This window comes from Acipenser ruthenus, chromosome 1 (genome assembly GCF_902713425.1).
Source record: "Acipenser ruthenus chromosome 1, fAciRut3.2 maternal haplotype, whole genome shotgun sequence".
Classification (NCBI taxonomy): Eukaryota; Metazoa; Chordata; class Actinopteri; order Acipenseriformes; family Acipenseridae; genus Acipenser; species Acipenser ruthenus.
In genome coordinates, this window is record NC_081189.1 from 63,313,283 (window position 1) to 63,338,173 (window position 24,891).

The following is a 24,891-nucleotide window of genomic DNA, read 5'->3' on the forward strand; positions in this document are numbered from 1 at the left end:
GCTGCTCTCCAGATATATGAAACAATATAAGTGTAACATACAGTTGGACAGTTGTGGAGCGAGGGAACACATATCCCCATAATCTCCAATAATTTATGCTTAATATAAATACCGTTATACACAATTTCATGACAATTGGATTAGCTGTTCCCTAGATATAATGATAAAATGCGAAGTGACATGTACGTAGTGACGACTGCCCCTATACCCCATTCAGAGGGGATTTCATCCCCATCGGAATAGCAAACCAACAGAAGCTAAAGTGGATTCGATGCTGAAGTCTTGGTCACTGAGACGTCTCTTGAAGATGGATGTTGTTGCGCTCCTCTCCGGCAGGTGGGAACAGATTTTCTGAACATAACCAAGCTACGTGCATGTATCGTCACAATATACTTGTTGAGTAAAAAGAACAATCCATTTTTGCTTGTAGGGTGAACTGTATCTTCTGCTGTATGCTAATAACATGTATTTTTTTCTAGAAACTGGATATAACATTTGAATTATGAATAATTAACAATTACACTAGTATTTAAATTTCAGTGGAAATATAGATGACACAGTTATTTGTTCCTTTGTTGATACTACGTCAATTTTGTATTATAGTTTGTATCGTCGTCCTCCCCCCCTCCCGTCCTTCTTTTTGAGCACCCGGTGGTTCGTGCTGTTTCCAATTTCTAGCGGGAGAAAAAGGAAACAAATTAGAGGCACTGCAATTACAGCTGTGTTATATTGGAATTGCCAGAAAACGGGGATTATAGTGGATCATTTTCAACGGGATTAGAATGATGAGAATTACTTACTGAAACTTTGTTTTGTTCACAAGTCGTGGATAGTTAACACTAAACATACAGTTTGGTATTCCAGTTCCGACTAGTGTAAAACCCGTAAGTGTTTATTGTTATTATTGTTATTATTATTATTATTATTATTACATGCACATGTTTTTGCATACCTGTATTTCCGTTATGCCGTTGCATTTTTCCTGTTAAGTGTATTATTTGTAAGACTCTCCGCTGATCACCTGCGCTACTCGAGAGTAAACAATCATTACAAAAGTGGTGACCTGTGTGTCACTATGATGACAAATAGTGTAACTGTGTGAAAACAATTAAAAAAAAAAAACTCTTTACCTGAAAATATGTACACTTCAAAAGATCATGGTCCTGAGTTGAGTGACATTTTATACTCAATACTGATCGCATACTTATATACTGTTGCATACCTTACATAATGAACTGAAGGTTGTCAGTGTGCCTTCTCAAGCCGGCAACTATGATACAATTATACTCCATTTCGCACATCCTGTCTAAGTTGAGGAGCGTCTTTTACCTTACAGTGCAAACAGGGGAAGGGTGTATGGTTTTATACTTCAGAAACAAAGAAAAGGTAAAAGGATCCTGAAGCTAAGGGCCTTCATCAAAATCCAAAATCTCCACACGTTTTTGTATTTATTTTTTGGTATGATTTTCCTGACCAAAAAACAAACGAACATTTTCCTAGCTAAAGTTTTGCTTGTATGAATTTGTAAACCAAGGCTTTCTCTGTTTCAATAACCTTTCTTTCCTTTTGCTCCAGACTGGGTTCCTGTCAAACACAAAATGAGGTATTGTATCCTTAATGCTTTACTACATAATAAGTTACATAACCCATAAATGAACAATAAAATCAAGTTATATACAAGGACATTCAATACAATTTGTAACATTTTATTAACATGTATTGTCCAGTTGTGTTGACATTGATTGACATCTGTCATATTGTCATGGTAATGTTTTTGTTTGTTTTGTTTTTTTGTATACCTTGAGCTTGATCAGCAAAGAGATTGCAAATTTTGGTTGGGTTATGTTTGCTGCCCTCGCTAACTATTTATTTAAACAATACATGGAGAATAATGAATGTGGTTTTTTTTTTCTTTTCTTAAACAATGCCAACAAAACACTCATTTACATTTCTTGTTGAAACAGTGCCATTAAAAACATCCTGAGAAACATTCGAAATGAATTTGAAGTAAGTTTATGCCTATTTTTTTTCAAATGTTTATTTAATTAACATTTGGTGTGTTGTTGGAGTGATCCAGACCAATGTGAATTCATCTTTAACAAGCAATAGAGAATGTTTAATGTAAATGTTTTATGTATTATTATTATTATTTTTTAATTCGATGTATGTTTTTTATACATTTTGTTGGTAATAGTTTGCAGTTTATCTGAAAAATAGTATTCAGTCTGACTATTGCCCCAGTTGATTTGTTATGCAAGTCATACATTTAAAATGAAATGTGTAACAATACAATATAAAAACAGTACAACCTTATTCTATATTGTTAACACTTTAATTAAAAAAAAAAATTAGATTGTCTCCAGTGGAGCTTTCTTAATTGCTTCTGTGTAAAGAAACAATTTAATAGACTAAAACACAGAACGTAAGCTTTTAATTTACAAGACATGAACTGTTGCTAAAGATCTTGATCACATGTGTTTAATTACACATTTATGGCAAGAACAGAACATACAATGTGTTTGAATCGTGTTAGTTATACTTTATTATTCCCACACTATTCAAATGGTGTCTTCTACTGAACTTTTGTCTGTCCATCTTTGTATATTTTGCAGTCAGACACAAGGAATGAAACGGATTATGAAATTGCACCCACACAGAAGTTCCCGCAGATTTCACATCATGAGACTGATATCTCATCAATTACGAGGACTAGTTTCTTGGAGGAGGAAGATAGTAATCTTTATGGTTAGTCTCAATCACTGTTCGTTTGTTTAGGAACTGTTTGTAGTGCAGGGTGAGCCACGCAGCCATCGTTCAAATCCCATCTGTACCAATTAGCTGATCTTGCCTGGGGAGCTAGAGCATGATTTGCACAACCCTTGCAAGGCTCAACCTGAACTCCAAACGGCAGTGTTAGGTCAGCTGGAAATAAACCTGTATCCCTTTTGTTACGTTATTCTCTAGATAACCCTCTCCATAGCACTGCACTGGAGGACGAGAATGGTGCACAGAAGAAACATGAATCAGTGTCTCGCACTAAGCCAAAGAAAGATAAGGCAGTGTCTAAGAAAAACAAGGGAGTTACTACCAAGACGATGAGACCTGTGGCAAAGACACAAAAAACAACCTCACGGTAAAATAGAAAGTAATTTGTTCCCATATCAATCTAATTAAAATCATAATGAATTTGAATGCCATTAAGTCAGTATGTGACGTTGTTGCTGCACCATACGAACATAAGCCTGAGGAAAATAATTCAGACTTTTTTAGTTATAGCTATATATATATATATATTTTTTTTATTTTTCTAAATCGTTGTGAGTAATAAACTAAACAAGCTGTTCAGTTATATTCATAACTGAGCTTATGAACAGTTATCTTTTCATCTGCATTCATTGGTTAATTCTAAGCGAGATGGTTTTTTCAGAGATCACTGCTCATACCCATGAGTAACACTGTATCTTTGCACAGTTCTAATTATTCGTAATGGAAGATGAAAAGGTAGTTCCATCACGATTGAACTTGAAGTTTCCTAAAGACAATGTAATTGCTACAATAGTGTGCTACTGCAGAAATGTTGAATGTGTGCTCATATAATAGTATTGACACAGGTCAGATTATCCAGTTTGGGTTTTCCCAAACAGCGTTTGTCTTCATGAGTTAAAACTTTCATACAGTACATCTACTTTTGCTTATGACTGCAAAAAAACACAGGATCCATATGTTATTATTATTATTATTATTATTATTATTATTATTATTAGGCTTCCAAGCCAAAGGCTGGGGAAGCCTACTGTTATTGCTGTGTTTATTATTATTATTATTGTTATTATTATTATTATTATTTTTCTTCCCAAACATCATCGCAGAGTTATGAAAACGCATACGTAAGTAGATGCCTATGGCTGGACAACCAGACTGGCGTCCCCGAATGAAAAAGTCACATGGTTCGACCGCCATATTGGATCTCGTGGAAATTTTGGGAATTTTTCAAAACTCTTGCCTTTAAAAACAACTTAAGGTGGAACTGTGACAATGGCAGCAGATAGTGCAGCAATGGCCTATAAAAAACATATACTGAATCGAGGTCGATTGAACAATTACTTTGCCCGCTACGCTGGATTGGCGCCAAATACTTAACAATCTTCTTGTCTTAAACCGCAACGTCAATCGACTCCTAAATTGGCACACATGTTCATGACCAGGTCCTTTCTACCTTTTGTAAACTCCACGCTTTTTTGTTAAAAAACATGGCCGCAGCATGCAAATAACCGTTTCACGACGGCTCTATTTTCATACATTCGTACATAAATCCAAGGTGCAATACACTACAGTCATGAAACTTTATATGACCATAGAGACTCACATAAAGTACTGGTGATATAAAAATGACACATTTTGGTCACATGGTTTGGCGGCCATATTGATAATTGTAAAAAAACTTTTGCAACCCATAACAAGAACACTGTTGCACTTATGCTCTTCAGTGTCAACACAATTGTACAGATCGTTGGAAAGTAATAACTGCTGACCATTGAAACCGATTACTCACACAGCCATATTGGAATTTACGTTGATATTTTAACTCCTAGGGTGTGCCGACAGGGTCAAAGTTATAATGGAACACGTATAGGAAGTCATATGTGCTCTATGAAAAAATGTCATCGCCTGTGACCTCTGACCTCTCCTTAAGGTCAAACGGTGATGTATGACATCATCAACATACGCACCTGGCTATAAAACTGCCTATAACTTCTGATCAGCTGCACCAAAATGCACAAAATTTGACATAGATGTAGAGGACTATGGGATGTTGTGCGGTGGTCAATATGGCGGCCTTTGATCACATGGTGTGGCAGTCATCTTAGATTTAATGACAACTTTGGGGAATTTTCAAAAGTATTCTCATATTTGTGCCAAAATTTACACAGTTAGCACAGTTGTGATGATAACGTTTCATCTATAATAACCAATGCACTTAAATTTCACGATAACTGCTTGGAAGCCTTTATAGTTGCTAGCAACTCTAGTTATTATTATTATTATTATTATTATTATTATTATTAGTAGTAGTAGTAGTATTATTATTATTATTATTATTATTATTTTATTTATTTTTTGTATCTGTATGTTATTTCTATGCCCCTTGGCTAAATACTGTCAAGCCAGTCAATTAGTAAGCCTCCTCACAGCTAAAGCAAATACTTTTCTGAGCTAAACCTGAATTAAAATAAACATGGCCTTGCTGTATGTTTACCTGTTGTAATCATATAGCAGTTGTGGTTGGACAGTTTCACATGATTATTGTAAACCTAAGCAACCATAACATGCATTTATTACAAAGTGTAATGTTAATGATGCTTACTTTTTTTTTTAGGCCAGTAAAGCAGCCTTTAGTCAAATCCGAAAGGAACTGTAATTTGTATTTTTCTTTGTCATTTTTAGCTCGCTGAAGCGTCTTTCTGAGATGCCGGAAAGAGAGGATAGTAGTGATTTGGAAAGTGAAGCCTCAATCAAAGAACCTGATCCTGTAGACAATGTAAGGTTGAAAATGGAGAACAACATACATTTTTTTTCCTGATAATTAACTGCCTTATGTTTCCTGGAATTTCCCACTGAGTGTCTGTGGGTAACCCTTCTTTGGGCTCCAGCACAGATAACCTTTCCTTCTTTTCCGTCCTTCGCTGTTTACGGGGTTTTCCGCCCCTCTGATGGAGCGCATAATGAACATCAGGCAGGAGTTCGACACCCTTTTTCCTCCAATCGCTGTTCTGTGCACCAGAACTGCTAGTGTGGGTAGGTCTTGCCCTAAAATAACCTTTATAGGGAAGATGTTCTACAACCCCTTCCGCCCCACCCACCCTTAGCAGACGCCTTTATCCAAGGCAACTTAGAGACTATGGTGTGTGAAATATGCATCAGCTGCAGAGTCGCTTACAATTACGTCTCACCTATCCACCTCCAGTTCTGCCACTGGGTATTTCCTCTCATCCCCATGAACACAGAGAATAACTGGTAAAAGTTGGCTCTCGGTGCACCTGCTGGTACCTCTCAGCAAGAGCTTTACCAGTGAGTAATGGGACAAGTCGTGGGGCCCATTCCTCTTCTGCCCAATCCCAAATCTGTACGTCCCATATGCTCAAAGCGCACTAAAAAGTTCTCAATGCCTTCTCCCTGTTGGAAAGGCAGCAATTATGGCTCCCGTCTAGTAACTGCTCCTGGTGTCTCTCCAGTGTTTGCTGTCTGGATGCAGGGATTGACGAGACTAATGGTGAGCCAATCTGCAACATTGTTTTGATGTCCCAGATTGCCCCCCCCCCCCTTCAGTTCCCGTCAGACACAGGTAAAGACCGGGACAAATGGCTGCCTTTTTTGTTCTTTGCTTACCATGAGATGCTCCAAGCGTCGTCTGGGTTTTCCCCATTTGAACTACTTTATGGGAGACAGGTGTGAGGGCCACTAGATATGCTCTGGAAAGGTTGGGAGGCAGACCATCTATACTCGGCTGGTATAGTGTCCTATATTTTACAGATGTGGGAGCAACTAAGGAAAGTTTTACTCAAAGATAAAGATAATTACATGGTTGAAGGTTTTCCGTCTGTAGACGGAAATCTGTCAAAATGACCGCAGGTCCATTTCAATGATTCATGTGGAAATGTCATAAAAATTTTGTGAGGGGGGAGGGGTGTATATATATTTTGTATCGTGGTAAAGTTTCACACATACTTGATTTTTGTGACCTTTTACAGTTGTTTTTTTTTTTTTTAAGTTTTTTAATTATTTATTCTTTTTCTCCTGTTGAACTGTAACTTGATTGAGACCATAGGCGCCTAACCTATAGGGCACAGGGGAGACAAACTATATATTTTGCCTGTGTACGGTTTTTGCTCTGCGTATACACACTATTATTCTATGTTTCGTTATGGTTTTGACTTTTAAATGGTTTAAATTGTAATATAAAAAAACGGAAAGTCATTCAGAAGACGCCAGAAGTCCGACATTGATAAAATAAAAAAAAAATACACACACAATTAAACACACCCTACATGAACATTTGTTTGACCCATAGTCTGCATTGCACTACTTACAACAGCTGACATTGGCAGCGGTGTGCTGAAAATGCTGTGCAGTTTGTGGAGACTACAAAAGTGATTAATTAAATATAGGCTCGGTAGTTAGTTTAGTTTGTTTTTATTCTCTATTAATTAAATGATATGCATTGAAAAAATGGCAAGAGAGAACCAGACGGTTAATTTATTTAATTATTTTAAGTAAGGAAGTTAGTAGGTTCATGTTGCTACGGGGCCATAAACGGTTTTAAGTTCAACACCAACTTTAAATAAAATGTTGTTACTGTTAAGCACTAGTAATAATTTGAAGCAGTGGTTTTTAAAAATAACAGAATCCTGTTTTTACTTTAGTGAATCGGCTAGAATTTTGAAAATTGAAACAATCCTAAAATTAGGTCTTTGAAAATTGCCAAAATTGTCCTTAAAATCCTTTAAATTTGTATCAGAAAAAAAACCCTATATTTACTAATTTAGTTAAGCAGGTATTGTGTGTGATTTTTGCAGCTGAGGTTTTATAAAATTGATATGTGAATTGGGCATATGTCTAAAAGGTTTGTGTAACATTTCAAAAACTATGTTTGTTAACTAGCCTCATGTGTGATTTTGTCAGGTTCATCCATCTGGTAAAATGACAAGTTGCAAGTGAAGTCATTTCAGAATTTCTTTTTTCTACAAAGTCAAGTTCAGTTTTACTTCTGAAAGTGATCCCCCGGCCAAAAGATTGATTTTACCCCAAGAGTTTGTCAAAATGATCATTGGCCACTATCACCCGTGTAATTAGTATGACTGAATGTTAATTACTGTTAACTAAATTGTGCACTAAAATGTCAGTCAAACAGTTCTCTCTGTAAATCATAATCAATGATGAAGATGTTTTACTGAAACTGCTTGGTTGTGGTTCATCTGTGCTTAAAGTACTGGAAGCCGTTTGGGGTACAATGTTTTACTACACTACAATATTGAAAATGGGACTTGAAACATAAGTAGCCCAGCAGAAAAATCTACAGTTCCTAATATTACTTCAGAATTGTAATTATTTTCCCCACATTTACAGACCCCGTCGTCGCAGGCACAGACAGATGCCACAGAGAAGTCTGAACTAGAACAGAGAAGAGCAAAGGCAGGGAAGAAATCTGCTGCTGTGAGCAAACCCAGAAGGCTGTCTCCCTCTGTAGAGGAAAGCTCAGATCAGGAAGAATCTGAATTGGTAAGCAGGGATGTGTTATTTGAGCTGTACAAAAAGATCAGAGTATAATATAATTATGGAGATGTTCTTTCTGGACACTGACATGCTTAATCCACAGTAGTAATAAAAATAAACAATTAGACAAACATTTGAAGTCTTTGTCGTTGCCTTTGTGTTATGTGGCTGGTGTAGGAATGAGGTAAGCTGGTTTAACGCATGAACTACTGTGCCTCATTCTCGTACCTTACTAAGAGTCCTACGTATGAGGCTGGCAGCACACTGTCAAACATTATGTTATAAAAACAATTCTTATTCCACAGGCGTTCCTTGCTAACTTTTGCAATACAAATCTAATAAAAACACACAACAATATGAAATTGACAGGCAAGAAAGTAAACGGACCGAAAAGAAAAAAACTACTCTGTAAATCTTAGCAAGAGTTTTTTTTTTTTATTTGTGGATAAAATCAAAGGGATATACAAAGTTTGTAACTGTACAGTAAAGTACTTTTTCTCTCATTTACAGGGTTCTCAGAGTTCAGATTTATTGTCACAGTCACAGAGAGTTGCCACAAGAGAGTCCGGACAAGTACAGAGCAGAGCAAAGGCAGGGGAGAAATCTGCTGCTGTGAGCAAGCCCAAGGCTCCAGGAAAACAGACCAGAAGAAAGTCCCCATATGTAGAGGAAAGCACAGATGAAGAAGCTTCTGACCTGGTGCGCAATCATGTGTTCCTGATTTCTTTTCTGTTTTTTTTTTTTTTGATATTCTGTTAATTCCACTAATTACAAACTAATTGTTGCTTTTACAAAAATACAAAACAAAAACTGACTTAATACAGCATTCTTACCTTTAAGTGATTCCTTTTTTTGTTTTTAAACAGTATATTATTGGTCCACAGCTGTAGTCTGGTTCATTCAGTCAAGGTCCATTGAAGGTGTACAGCAGGGCTCTTCAACTGGCGGCCCTGTCCGGCCCACAAGGGACAACCAAGTGGCCCACCGACAGTCTGCAAAAAATATAAAACTTAACAAAAAAAAAAAAAGAAATAAACAGCATCGTAAATCAGTTTGTGTTTAAGACATGTGTCTTATTTTTGTATCCTGCAAACCAGCGTGCGCAACACATCACCTCTTTCCAGTCACTAGCCTTTCAGCACGACTCACGCAAGCCAGTTCCAGTGAGCTTGGCTTTGCGCACTCTGTGGGCGATTTCTTTGTTTTTTACTCGTGTTGCTATTAAGTTTTTTTTTTTTCTGTCTTCTTTTGAAAGTCATAAACATGTCTCTCTTTCTCTCTCTACTCTAGCTAGTAAGAAGAGAAAACTTGATGGTGAAAATCGTAGGTTCAACCATAAGTGGACAAATAGACTTTACCAACGTTATTTTACTAACTGTACCTAACGCAAAGCCAGTGTGTTTGTTGTGCAATGAATGTGTGTCTGTAGTTAAGGAATACAATGTGATTTAAGGTGGTTCAAGGAAAGAGTGAATCTCGGTTCGGATAACACAGAGAGAGACAGTCACAACTCAACCTCTGTCAGTATATGATGAACAGGAAGCTTGTATTTTCTTTTGTTCTTTATACAGTACTGTACTTTCTTTCGTTCATTTGCACTGAAATATAAAAAAGTAGTCTTTTTTTCATATTGTTACTCGTACTGACATCAGGTGTTCAAATGACAATTTTAATAAATGGACATTGTTTATTTTATTTATTTTTCATTATACATTAATTGAAAATTATATAGATGTTAAAGAAATGTCAGTTTAATTTGCATACATTTAATGTAGATTTATTTTCCTTAAAGTATACCATACAAAGAAGATTTAACAATTTGGTCAGAAACATCAAATGTCATTAGTTGGGGAAATTAACCAAAACTTTAGAAACATGATTACATCCCGTGCCATGGGACTAATCTGTTTGTTTTTAACTTAACTCAAGTTTTCATTTTTGTGTCAGATGGAATAGAAACAAAGACACAAGTTTATTTATTTTAAGTGGCACACTCGCATATTGTGTAATGAAAGTTTTGTTGTGTACATTTTTACTCTTTTTGTCAGTCGCATCATTACCTTGCTTACAACCACATTGTTGCACAGTTCTCGGTTTCAGACTGAATGTAATAGTATATAATATAGTTAGGGCGTGTGATTTCTCAGGTTCATCCATCTGGTAAAATGACGAGTTGTAAGTGAAGTCATTTCGGAATTTCTTTTTTCTACAAAGTCAAGTTCAGTTTTACTTCTGAAAGTGATCCCCCGGCCAAAAGATTGATTTTACCCCAGGAGTTTCAGTCAAAATGATCATTGGCCACTATCACCCGTGTAATTAGTATGACTGAATGTTAATTACTGTTCACTAAATTGTGCACTACAATGTCAGTCAAACAGTTCTCTCTGTAAATCATAATCAATGATGAAGATGTTTTACTGAAACTGCTTGGTTGTGGTTCATCTGTGCTTAAAGTACAGGAAACCGTTTGGGGTACAATGTTTTACTACACTACAATATTGAAAATGGGACTCGAAACATAAGTAGCCTGGCAGAAAAATCTATAGTTCCTAATATTCCTTCAGAATTGTAATTAATTTTCCCCACATTTACAGACCCCGTCGTCGCAGGCACAGACAGATGCCACAGAGAAGTCTGAACTAGAACAGAGCAGAGCAAAGGCAGGGAAGAAATCTGCTGCTGTGAGCAAACCCAGAAGGCTGTCTCCCTCTGTAGAGGAAAGCTCAGATCAGGAAGAATCTGAATTGGTGAGCAGGGATGTGTTATTTGAGCTGTACAAAAAGATCAGAGTATAATATAATTATGGAGATGTTCTTTCAGGACACTGACATGCTTAATCCACAGTAGTAATAAAAATAAACAATTAGACAAACATTTGAAGTCTTTGTCGTTGCCTTTGTGTTATGTGGCTGGTGTAGGAATGAGGTAAGCTGGTTTAACGCATGAACTACTGTGCCTCATTCTCGTACCTTACTAAGAGTCCTACGTATGAGGCTGGCAGCACATTGTCAAACAGTATGTTATAAAAACAATTCTTATTCCACAGGCGTTCCTTGCTAACTTTTGCAATACAAATCTAATAAAAACACACAACAATATGAAATTGACAGGCAAGAAAGTAAACGGACCAAAAAGAAAAAAACTACTCTGTAAATCTTAGCAAGAGTTTTTTTTTTTTGTGGATAAAATCAAAGGGACATGCAAAGTTTGTAACTGTACAGTAAAGTACTTTTTCTCTCATTTACAGGGTTCTCAGAGTTCAGATTTATTGTCACAGTCACAGAGAGTTGCCACAAGAGAGTCCGGACAAGTACAGAGCAGAGCAAAGGCAGGGGAGAAATCTGCTGCTGTGAGCAAGCCCAAGGCTCCAGTAAAACAGACCAGGAGAAAGTCCCCATGTGTAGAGGAAAGCACAGATGAAGAAGCTTCTGACCTGGTGAGCAGTCATGTGTTCCTGATTTCTTTTCTGTTTTTTTTTTTCTTTTTAGATATTCTGTTAATTCCACTAATTACAGACTAATTGTTGCTTTTACAAAAATACACAACAAAAACTGACCTTTTTTTTTTTTTAAACAATTTATTATTGGTCCACAGCTGTAGTCTGGTTCATTCAGTCAAGGTCCATTGAAGGTGTACAGCAGGGCTCTTCAACTGGCGGCCCGCAGGCCCTGTCCGGCTCACAAGGGACAACCAAGTGGCCCACCGACAGTCTGCAAAAAATATAAAACTTAACAAAAAAAAAAAAAGAAATAAACAGTAGCGTCGTAAATCATTTTGTGATTAAGACATGTGTCTTATTTTTGTATCCTGCAAAACAGCGTGCGCAACACACCACCTCTTTCCAGTCACTAGCCTTTCAGCGCGACTCACGCAAGCCATTTCCAGTGAGCTCCGCTTTGCGTACTCTTTGGGCGATTTTTTTTGTTTTTTACTCGTTGCTATTAAAAGTTTTTTTTTTGTGTCTTCTTTTGAAAGTCATAAACATGTCTCTCTCTCACACACTCTGCTCTAGCTAGTAAGAAAAGAAAACTTGATGGTGAAAATCGTAGATTCAACAATATGTGGACCAATAAATATTTTACCAATTTTATTTTACCAATTGTACCCAACGCAAAGCCAGTGTGTTTATTGTGCAATGAATGTGTGTCAGTAGTTAAGGAATACAATGTGATTAAGGTAGTTCAAGGAAAGAAGTGCAATTTTTCGCATTGAAACTCACTATTAACTGTTATAGTATAACAGTATACTATTAATATGTCAGACACAAGCAAGGGAGCTGTTGCTGAGTGAATCTCGGGTCGGATAACACAGAGAGAGACAGTCGCAACACGCTGTGAGTATATGATGAACAGGAAGCTTGTATATTCTTTTGTTCTTTATACAGTACTGAACTTCCTTTCATTCATTTGCACTGAAATATAAAAAAAGTCGTTTTTTGTATTGTTGTTCACACTGACATCAGGTATTCAAATGACAATTTTAATAAATGGACATTGTTTATTTTATTTATTTTTCATTATACATTAATTGAAAATAGATGGATTTTAAAGAAATGTCAGTTTAATTTGCATACATTAATCTAGATTTATTTTCCTTGAAGTATATCATACAAAGGAGATTTAACAGTTTGGTCAGAAACATCAAATGTCATTAGTTGGGAAATTAACCAAAACTTAGAAACATGATTACATCCCTGTGGCAAAGTGGCTGCTGATTAAGAAGAGATGCAAAGGTGATGCATTGCAGAAATAATCACAAGTGAAAACTTGTGATTATCCAATTTGGAAATGTTATTTTTATTATTGCACAAATCCTGGTCTGGCAATACACACCTTGTGTAAAGCTCGGCAGGAAAATAATAATAATGATTTGTAAACAAAACAAATAATAACATGTTATCCGCTCCCACAATACTACTAACACAAATCACCAGTCCGGGTGTGTGCAGTAGTGCTCAAGGTGGGTGATAACAAATAACAGTGACTGTGGTGGTGTTGTTCCGGGTAGTGCTGGCCCAAGGCGACAGCTCCGGAGACGTGTTAGCCGTCTAGTGAATTTACAAACAAAAGACAATTACTAACAGTGCTACAAACAAACAAAACACTCACTAATACTTTTTAATTCATTTTGGGAACTCTCCCGGTCCTTCCAGTTCCGTGCTTCTCTGAACCCAAGCGAAGGAAAAGATTTACAATTCTCCGGCCCTCTTTATACAATCATGCATGACCCATTGGTAAACGATTACAGCTGACTCTATTGCCTGCAGCTGCTACCTCGTTTACCTTCCGGGTCAATACGTTCCTGCAACGGAGCCTTGCCTTTTTCCAGGCTGACTGACTTTCCGACCCAGGAAATGAACTGTCAGGCCAACCCATCCAAAGCCTTTCCCTTTCGCTACTTAGCGCCCTCACAGGGCGGGAGGGAGATTTACAACCAGAACTCATATTTCCGTCACATATCCCACAACTCAGAGTGGAGCCGAAGGAACACTCAGCTGTATCTATCTTTCCCATTACTCCCCCCTCCCGGGAAAAATAATCTGCATTTTGATGGTCTTTCCCTGCACGGTGTACCATATGGTACATGAAGGGCTTCAACGCCAGATACCACCGAGTTATCTGGGCATTGCTGTCCCTCATTGTGCTTAACCACTTGAGTGGGGCGTGGTCTGTGACAAGATCAAATGAGTGTCCCAGCAGGTAGTATCATAAAGAGTGAGTAACCCATTTAATGGCCAAACACTCCTTTTCGACTACAGAGTAGTTGCATTCCCGAGGTAGCATTTTTTTTTTTTTTTTTACTGATGTACAGTATCGGGTGTTCTACTCCATCAACCATTTGAGACAAGACAGCACCCAAACCTACATCCGATGCGTCGGTGTGGAGGATGAATCTTTTGGTGAAATCTGGTGTGATAAGAGTGGGGGCCTGGCACAGGCTACGCTTAATAGTATCAAACGCCCCCTGACACTCAGCTGACCACTTAATTAAATTTGTAGCACTCTTTTTGGTGAGGTCAACTAAAGGGTTAACCACTGTGGCATACTCGGGGATAAAGCGGCGGTAATAACCGGCTAATCCCAGTAGTGACCTCACCTGAGTCTTGGTTTTGAGGATCGCTGCATCAACCAAAGCCTGGATTTTGCTGACTACAGGTTTCACCCTTCCATTCCCCATTAAAAATCCCAAATATTAAGTCTGTGCCTTGGAAAACGCACATTTTCTCAAGTTAGCTGTCAGCCGGGCTACCATTAGAGACTGAAGGGTGGCTGCAATCCTAGCCAAATGCTCTCACCAGGTGGAGCTGTAAATGACCACGTCATCAATATACGCTGCTGCATATTCATGATGTGGGCGTAAAACCTGGTCCATCAGTCTCTGAAAGGCAGCGGGCGCACCATGTAGCCCAAATGGCATGGTTTTAAAGTGAAACAGCCCCTCTGGTGTTGAAAATGCGGTTTTCTCTCTAGAACTGTGGGTTAAGAGGATTTGCCAGTATCCCTTCATCAGGTCCAAAGTGGAGATAAACCTTGCCTTACCGGTATACTATTAATATGTTAGACACAAGCAAGGGAGCTGTTGCTGAGTGAATCTTGGTTCGGATAACACAGAGAGAGATAGTCACAACTCAAGCTTGTACTTCCTTTCGATAATTTGCACTGAAATATAAAAAAGTAGTCGTTTTTCGTATTGTTACTCACACTGACATCAGGTATTCAAATGACAATTTTAATAAATGGACATTGTTTATTTTATTTATTTTTCATTATACATTAATTGAAAATTATATAAATTTGAAAGAAATGTCAGTTTAATTTGCATACATTAATCTAGATTTATTTTCCTTAAATTATACCATACAAAGGAGATTTAACAGTTTGGTCAGAAACATCAAATGTCATTAGTTGGGAAATTAACCAAAACTTAGAAACATGATTACATCTCGTGCCATGGGACTAATCTGTTTGTTTTTAACTTAACTCAAGTTTTCATTTTTGTGTCAGATGGAATAGAAACAAAGACACAAGTTTATTTGTTTTATGTGGCACACTCGCATATTGTGTGATGGAAGTTTTGTTGTGTACATTTTTACTCTTTTTGTCAGTCGCGTCATTACCTTGCTTACAACCACATTGTCGCACAGTTCTCGCTTTCAGACTGTATATAACAGTATATTTTATAGTTAGGGCTTGTGATTTGTCAGGTTCATCCATCTGGTAAAATGACAAGTTGTAAGTGAAGTCATTTCGGAATTTCTTTTTTCTACAAAGTCAAGTTCAGTTTTGCTTCTGAAAGTGATCCCCCGGCCAAAAGATTGATTTTACCCCAGGAGTTTCAGTCAAAATGATCATTGGCCACTATCACCCGTGTAATTAGTATGACTGAATGTTAATTACTGTTAACAAAATTGTGCACTACAATGTCAGTCAAACAGTTCTCTCTGTAAATCATAATCAATGATGAAGATGTTTTACTGAAACTGCTTGGTTGTGGTTCATCTGTGCTTAAAGTACAGGAAACCGTTTGGGGTACAATGTTTTACTACACTACAATATTGAAAATGGGACTCGAAACGTAAGTAGCCCGGCAGAAAAATCTATAGTTCCTAATATTCCTTCAGAATTGTAATTATTTTCCCCACATTTACAGACCCCGTCGTCGCAGGCACAGACAGATGCCACAGAGAAGTCTGAACTAGAACAGAGCAGAGCAAAGGCAGGGAAGAAATCTGCTGCTGTGAGCAAACCCAGAAGGCTGTCTCCCTCTGTAGAGGAAAGCTCAGATCAGGAAGAATCTGAATTGGTGAGCAGGGTTGTGTTATTTGAGCTGTACAAAAAGATCAGAGTATAATATCATTATGGAGATGTTCTTTCTGGACACTGACATGCGTAATCCACAGTAGTAATAAAAATAAACAATTAGACAAACATTTGAAGTCTTTGTCGTTGCCTTTGTGTTATGTGGCTGGTGTAGGAATGAGGTGAGCTGGTTTAACGCATGAACTACTGTGCCTCATTCTCGTACCTTACTAAGAGTCCTACGTATGAGGCTGGTAGCACATTGTCAAACAGTATGTTATAAAAACAATTCTTATTCCACAGGCGTTCCTTGCTAACTTTTGCAATACAAATCTAATAAAAACACACAACAATATGAAATTGACAGGCAAGAAAGTAAACGGACCAAAAAGAAAAAAACTACTCTGTAAATCTTAGCAAGAGTTTTTTTTTTTTTTTTTGTGGATAAAATCAAAGGGACATTCAAAGTTTGTAACTGTACAGTAAAGTACTTTTTCTCTCATTTACAGGGTTCTCAGAGTTCAGATTTATTGTCACAGTCACAGAGAGTTGCCGCAAGAGAGTCCGGACAAGTACAGAGCAGAGCAAAGGCAGGGGAGAAATCTGCTGCTGTGAGCAAGCCCAAGGCTCCAGTAAAACAGACCAGGAGAAAGTCCCCATGTGTAGAGGAAAGCACAGATGAAGAAGCTTCTGACCTGGTGAGCAGTCATGTGTTCCTGATTTCTTTTCTGTTTATTTATTTTTTTTGATATTCTGTTAATTCCACTAATTACAGACTAATTGTTGCTTTTACAAAAATACACAACAAAAACTGACCTAATATAGCATTGTTACGTTTAAGTGATTCCTTTTTTTTTTTTTTAAACAATATATTATTGGTCCACGGCTGTAATCTGGTTCATTCAGTCAAGGTCCATTGAAGGTGTACAGCAGGGCTCTTCAACTGGCGGCCCACGGGCCCCGTCCGGCCCACAAGGGACAACCAAGTGACAGTTTTTTTTCAAATGACAATTTTAATGAATGGACATTGTTTATTTTATTTATTTTTCATTATACATTAATTGAAAATTATATAGATTTTAAAGAAATGTCAGTTTAATTTGCATACATTTAATGTAGATTTATTTTCCTTAAAGTATACCATACAAAGGAGATTTAACAGTTTGGTCAGAAACATCAAATGTCATTAGTTGGGGAAATTAACCAAAACTTTAGAAACATGATTACATCCCGTGCCATGGGACTAATCTGTTTGTTTTTAACTTAACTCAAGTTTTCATTTTTGTGTCAGATGGAATAGAAACAAAGACACAAGTTTATTTATTTTAAGTGGCACACTCGCATATTGTGTGGTGAAAGTTTTGTTGTGTACATTTTTACTCGTCAGTCGCATCATTACCTTGCTTACAACCACATTGTCGCACAGTTGTTGCTTTCAGACGGTATATAATAATATATATTATAGTTCGGTCGTCTGATTTTGGGGTTTTACCCTATTTAACCGATTGCATTCGGGTAAAACCCGAAAACTCCCTGAATAGGCACATACTGTATATGAATAAACGCATGCGCGGTTGTCTGTGATTCAAATACAACAGAGCAGAACTGGCATCGATGACATTTAGATGCAACAGTCGATTGTTTCTCTTTGTAAAACAGCATGGAGTAAAGTTGTTTAGTTTTCCCGTATGTTCTGTGTGCAATTTTATACTTGCAATTCCACTACAAAATAAAACTTGATTGAAACAGAGAAATGCCTCCATAAACAGTGTGTATGAGAGAGAAAGAGAGAGAGAGGGGGGAGAGAGATAGATGTTGTCAAAAGTTTGCATACCCCAATGTGTGGAAATATACATACGTTGGGGATTTAAACTGTTGACGACAACTTTGTTGTCAACACTTTGTGCTTAAGCATTTGTTTATTTCTTTCTAAATAAAACCTGATTTCTACCCGAATATTTATTCTTTTTTGATTTATATATAAAAAATCCACCCAATTTCACCTAATCTTTTTTATTAAATTATTCTACCTGATTTTTAAAAAATCATTTACCTGAAAATCAGACGCCTTAATTATAGTATACTAGTTGTACTGTTAATATGTCACTTACATTTTAAAATGTGTGCAATGATACTCCATTAAATGTTCACATTGTTCTATTATTAAAGTACTATTTATATGGTAACATTTGTAAGTGTTGTTCAAATAACTAACATTACGTTATATGTATTATATTGCTTAAAAATGTGCAGAATAAAATACTTCTGGCCCGCCTACACCTAACTTTTTTCCTATCTGGCCCCCTTATAAAACTTGGTTGAAGAGCCCTGGTGTACAGGCATCCGTAAAAATGAAACTATTTCACTTCCATATAATTTTAATCTCTGGTCATATCAATGATGCAGACCAAATACTTTGAGATGCTACACAGCTGTCTTCTTGATTCTTGTGGTGACCTCGTAATTTGTGGTATTGCCAAATCAAATGAACTCCAGCAATTTCAGAAACTGTTGACTATACTTCCTTAATTTATACTTTCCAATTTACATTAAAAAGTCGTTTTAATTTAACAGGAAAGTTCTAACCCGAAAAACAGCTCTAAGTCTATTGGGAAGAAGAAAAATAAACCTTCATCTGCATCTTCAGGTAATGTGTGACTTTGGGTCTGTCAAAAGGGGGATGGGGGTGAGGATTGTTGACTATACATTCAAATGAAATAAATACGACTGCTACTACTAGTAGTCTAATAATAATAATAATAATAATAATAATAATAAAAATAATAATAATAATAATTTATTATATTATTATTATTAAATTACAGGAGTTGAGAAACTTGGTTCCGAACAAAGCATACAGTTTTATGTATGTTCTTCTTCAGCGCATACTTAATCATCAAATAGGTTACAGGGGTGTGCAATTTTTTTTAAAAAACAATTCTTGTCCAAGGGACAAAATGCTAGAAAAGTCTACTTGCCCCCTCCCCGTTGCACAAAATACACACAAAAAAGAATATAGCTTGAAGGATTTGGGTTTTATTTAACAGTGAACACAATCAATCAGTGATTAACAGGAGCATACTTAACCTTGTAGCTTAACTGGTTCACTAAATTCTTCAAGATACACAAAGGGTTCCCTGTGACCCCACCTCACCTCAACAAATGTATAACATACTTTAAGAAAATGTTACTTTCAGTGCAGTTTGGAACACATTTGCTAGTAAATTTAAGTAACCTATTAAGATTACAACTATAATAAGCACTACTTGGAGTTATTCAAATAAAAAAATAAGTTATGCCTGTTTTTTTTTTCCCACTCTTTCTCTATAAGCTGAATTCAACTCCTCATGTACAGGTGTTTTAGTTTGTTGCATCACAGATGAGAAATCATTGCCAACTATTGCTGCTGCTTTGTGGAATTCAGTGTTTTTTTTGTTTTGTTTTTTGGGGTTTTTTTACATTCTTTCAGTTTTGTAACTGCTGAACCCCAGATTTTTAAAGGATGTGTATTACCTGTCAAGTTTCTCTGTGTTTATTACTATTTTCTACCAAAATGCATGCAGTATTTACAGTAGGCTCCATCAAATTCAGCAAAGACAAAATAGTTCAGGTTTTACTTATTACATGCACACTGAACTTATAAATGGGATGTCTTCAACTATGCAACGGTAGTCTTAATTCCACCATAATTTATAAAAATCCATTCCAAATAAATAGTAAATTAAAACAGTATGGATTGCATAGAATACAAAGTTCCCACATTTTAATGATCTTCTGTCTGTGATGGTCTCAAAAATAGCTAGAACTTGTTCTGATTACAATTTATTTTACTTTTATTTAAAGATGAAGCTGGACCCTCGAAAAAGGTTAAGAAGTCCCCAAAAAACATCACAGAGCTTGATGTGGTGCTGGATACGTTTCAAAGTTTTGTGTCGGAGTACAAGTAGGTCTTTAAGACCCAGCTAATCCTGACTGGGCTGATTTTTTAAAAAGCCTGGTAAAATAGTTGTAAATCCAGTTAATCCACTATGTAATCTACTTTATATTAAACATACTTATACATTTGCCTTTTTCACTGATAAGATTGGCTTGTTAATAATCATCAAACAGGGAAACAAAACTTCTACATTTAGCATATACTGTTAGTTTGAAGGAGAATTATACTTAAAAACTTAAGATAAAAATGTATGTGTATCCCTTTGTGAAGTCTAGGACTTTCTGAACTAGTTTTTTAATATAAAAATGTAATATGGTTACAGAGGACAGAATACTGTGTTCTGTTGATGCTTGCAGTCAAATATGTCCAGCAGAAAGAATGTCCAGGAGGTGTAGATATCAACCCTTTGGGTGAAAGTGATGTTCTGGATACATTTATTTTATTTAACTTCACTCTTTTTAGGGAGACTGTGGAATCCAGTGTGTGCAGAAGAGCAATAGAAAGACTGTACAGCAAGGTTTCTGATCACCTTATTGAAACGGTAACTGTTTGGTACTTTACATTTTGTATACTGTTTATACCAATATTTACCACCCTTCATACACAGTAAATAATTCATATCTGAACATGCACTATTTAAGCTATTGCAAGTCCATGTAAGGCACACAAAATTGGATTTTAGCTGTATTTGTAATTTTCTCAAGATGTTTTATAGTTACTTGCAGTTAATAATTCTCTTGGGATATAATATAACTTGCACTGATTGCTTTCATCCACACAGAATCTCAAAGCTCTTTACAAACACTAAGCAATGTTAATGTTTTTTACAAAACATTTTTTTTTGTATTTGTTTATTTAACAGATCTTTTATAGTTAGTATTTTGTTTTTGGAAAAGTCTACTAATCAGGTGGTAGACTATAACCTCCAGAGCTCACACATTAACATATTTCAGTCAGAATGAAACCTTTGTTCTTGAAGTGGAAGGTGTAAATGCTAAAGGCTCCACCTTCTATGAAGTAGACTGTCTGCACAATGCTGTCGTGTTTTTTTTTTTTTTTTTTTGTTTATGTCCTTCAGTATGTTATCTCTTACTTTATATAGTAAAATAAACCAATTACATTTTGGCTTATCACAGCTCCATTATGCACAATCTCTAAAATGTAGCCATTATTAATATAAAAAAATCAATATATATTAATAAAAAATGGTTCTTCAACATTAACTTCACAGTTTAAAAAAAATAAAAAAAATACCAGTTTGCAGAAGGAAATGTATTTATGACCATCTATTGTCTTGTCATGTTGAACAGAAAACAAAATGATGGTTGTAATTTTGACACAGCTTAATTACATATATATATATATATATATATATATATATATATATATATATATATATATATATATATATATATATATATATATATATATATATATATATATATGTTTTTTGTATCTTCAGATAAGTGAAGTGAAGGAGTGCACAGAACTAAAAAAGAAAAACACAAAGGTAACAACATTCTTTCTCAACAACATACTGTATTCTGTGTTGCTGGTGTTATCTCTACCCTGTGTGTTAATTATCAGGTATTGCTACTGTAGCTCAAATTCCATGATTTTTTTTTTTTTTTTTTGTTCCTAACTGTAAACATAAGTATTGGTAAAGTTTTCTCTACTGTGGAAGGTCCAATCAGTTGATTTTAAGTGTGTCCAATCAGTTGATTTTAAATGTGTTTAATGATTTTTTTTTCTTCAAACAAATTAAGTACTCGGCATAAAAAAATAACAAAAATGTAAAGAATCAAATTACTTGCTGTAAAAAAAACAGAATCAAGGGAGCTTTTTTCTTCTTGAACACACTCTAATCTCCACCCTTCCTTAATGAGTTTATTGTTCTATTTCATTGATTAGATTGTGAATTCTATTAATAAGAAAAGAAGATGCCTGATTGAAGTCAAAAGTAACTTAATAAAGTAAGTTGTACATTTTTGTATGGCTATATGTATGTGATTGTTGTGTTTACAAAATCTCAAAGAATCAAACATAGATGGAAGTTACCATAACACTATACATTACATTGTAGTGTCAATTATTTGCTTTCTTCTGTTTGAGTCCTTACAATTTTACTACAGTAACAATCCAACAAGCTGTAAAATACTCTAGAACTGCAATGCAAAACAGAAAATGCTAACCAGAATTCATTGCGTTAATATTGTGACATTATTTGTAGTTTAAAAAATTAAAAAATAAAAAAATAAATAAACAATTAGTAACAAGTAAGTATTGTAACAATGCGGTTCTACTTGATACACAAAATCTTGCTGAGCCATCCTGCTGAAGTTCCCAGGTTTGAGATATGGAGAATGATAACATTGTTGTGCATGCATATTATTTGGGTAATTTAAAGGCTTGACATTTACAGTAGGACTTTTTTTTTTACAGGAGGGAAACACATCAGAGAAAAGTGCAGAAAGAGTATGCAGAACTGAAAGAGAGATATGCAGATCTAAAGAGTGGCACCGCGTTTTTAGACAACTTCAAGGATCTGCAGATACAATATTTGGAGCATAGAAATAACAACCCTGGAGAGAAAGAAACGGTAAGGAATGACATTCACTAGGAAACACTGGGAGCAGTTTAATTAAGTAAATGTAATGAATGATGTGGTAGATTTCCAATGTTAGTGTGTTTAGTGCTTTAACATAAATACAACATTAATGTTCATGGAGTGCTGTTTTTCATCTCCAAATAAAGGGCTGCCTTGTGCAGATGCACTCAGTGCAAGTCCATGTAGTTATATGTTGACAAATAAATAGAACATGTAGGAAAATATGTATACTGCTGATTTAAACATTTATGTACAGTAAAGCTGTGACTTAATTTGCAACAGTTGTATCTGCATTGGATTGGACATGGTCATTGGTCTCCAGAGGGAAGCAGTGTTGATTTTCTTAATGTAACCATTAGAAATTCTGTCTTCAGGTGATGCTGCTTGAGCTATCTTACTGAAATCCCTAATGTTGCCTTCTGTTTCATAGTATGGTCTCTCCAGTCTTCCTTCATTACTTCTGGAAGCACGGGGCGTTTTGGGAGCAGAAGAGCAGCTCCAGAATATCAACTTTAAACTACAGCAAGCTATTGGAAATTAGGCAAAAACTAAACCTGGGCATACCAGTGTGTGTTTGTGATGAGATATATATATATATATATATATATATATGTTTGTCTGGGATTTGTTCAGATTGTGTGCCTATTTGTTCCTTGGCTGCAGCATCACTTTGCTCAGTGTTCTCTTGTCTTGTCATCAAGCATTCGTCCCATTCTGTAGGGGGATTCACAGACGGGACAGAGTTCTCATGAGACAGTTCATCAGCAGTGTTTGCTTTCTCTGCTGGAAATGTGCTCTGACTTGGTTTAGTGTTGCCAGCTTCATCCATGGTATACTCAGAGTTGTTTTTTAGGTTTTGGTATGCAATGAAGTCTAACTTACACATTTCCAATTTGTGTTTGTACATATTTCAAAGGTTGCTGTACTAGAAGCCAAGTAAAAGTTTATTTGGATTTATTTCTAGGATTCATAACCACCTTGTGCTGCACTGTAAATAGTAGCAGGAGTTTGCCCCGTTTTAGTTAATAGAATTGATAGAAGGTTTCAAAAGAGGAAATAAGCATGTGTGCATGTATCTGAAACTACATTTAGAGAATGTAAGCAAAATACAGTGGCAATATTTTGCAATAAAAACATGCAACAAACTGTTGAGTTTTTATTTGAATATATGTCAAAATATAAAATAAAACACTTTTATATGTATAATTTTCTGCTCTACAGTTTCTGCCTCACCTCATTCAAGGACAGCACCAGACCAGTAAGGCAACCATTTATTATCTCTCCTTTCAGGTCCTAATGCAACTGGACTATTCCTGCAGAGCAGAGCCTCTTATACAGTACTGTGCAAAAGTTTTAGGCAGGTGTGAAAAAATGCTGTAAAGTAAGAATGCTTTCAAAAATAGACATGTTAATAGTTTATATTTATCAATTAACAAAATGCAAAGTGAGTGAACAGAAGAAAAATCTACATCAAATCAATATTTGGTGTGACCACCCTTTGCCTTCAAAACAGCATCAATTCTTCTAGGTACACTTGCACACAATTTTTGAAGGAACTCGGCAGGTAGGTTGGCCCAAACATCTTGGAGAACTAACCACAGTTCTTCTGTGGATTTAGGCAGCCTCAGTTGCTTCTCTCTCTTCATGTAATCCCAGACAGACTCGATGATGTTGAGATCAGGGCTCTGTGGGGGCCATACCATCACTTCCAGGACTCCTTGTTGTTCTTTACGCTGAAGATAGTTCTAATAACTTTCGCTGTATGTTTGGTGTCGTTGTCATGCTGCAGAATAAATTTGGGGCCAATCAGATGCCTCCCTGATGGTATTGCATGATGGATAAGTATCTGCCTGTACTTCTCAGGAGACCATTAATTCTGACCAAATCCCCAACTCCATTTGCAGAAATGCAGCCCCAAACTTGCAAGGAACCTCCACCATGCTTCACTGTTGCCTGCAGACACTCATTCGTGTACCACTCTCCAGTCCTTCGGCGAACAAATTGCCTTCTGCTACAGCCAAATATTTCAAATTTTGACTCATCAGTCCAGAGCACCTGCTGCCATTTTTCTGCACCCCAGTTCCTGTGTTTTCGTGCATAGTTGAGTCGCTTGGCCTTGTTTCCACGTCGGAGGTATGGCTTTTTGGCCGCAAGTCTTCCATGAAGGCCACTTCTGACCAGACTTCTCCGGACAGTAGATGGGTGTACCAGGGTCCCACTGTTTTCTGCCAATTCTGAGCTGATGGCACTGCTGGACATCTTCCGATTGCGAAGGG

General features: G+C 36.3%; 1 protein-coding gene across 1 annotated transcript; it reads left to right on the plus strand.

The window, feature by feature from the left end:
• The first annotated feature begins 654 nt into the window (after positions 1–654).
• Positions 655–23,803, plus strand: LOC117420545 (myb-like protein V). Its single transcript, XM_059027325.1, has 19 exons — positions 655–884; positions 1,576–1,603; positions 1,965–2,007; positions 2,613–2,745; positions 2,965–3,133; positions 5,446–5,539; positions 8,125–8,277; positions 8,782–8,970; positions 10,866–11,018; positions 11,519–11,707; positions 15,922–16,074; positions 16,580–16,768; positions 18,645–18,717; positions 19,914–20,013; positions 20,470–20,548; positions 21,470–21,517; positions 21,919–21,980; positions 22,450–22,606; positions 23,046–23,803. Exons 2-19 carry the CDS (start codon positions 1,599–1,601, stop codon positions 23,154–23,156), a joined length of 2,100 nt encoding a protein of 699 aa, XP_058883308.1. The 5' UTR covers positions 655–884; positions 1,576–1,598; the 3' UTR covers positions 23,157–23,803.
• Positions 23,804–24,891: the final 1,088 nt, after the last annotated feature.

Coding starts and splice junctions, on each gene's coding strand:
- LOC117420545 (XM_059027325.1), top strand. Junction 2,746..2,964: donor GGAAGATAGTAATCTTTATG/GTTAGTCTCAAT, acceptor GTTATTCTCTAG/ATAACCCTCTCCATAGCACT. Junction 3,134..5,445: donor ACACAAAAAACAACCTCACG/GTAAAATAGAAA, acceptor TGTCATTTTTAG/CTCGCTGAAGCGTCTTTCTG.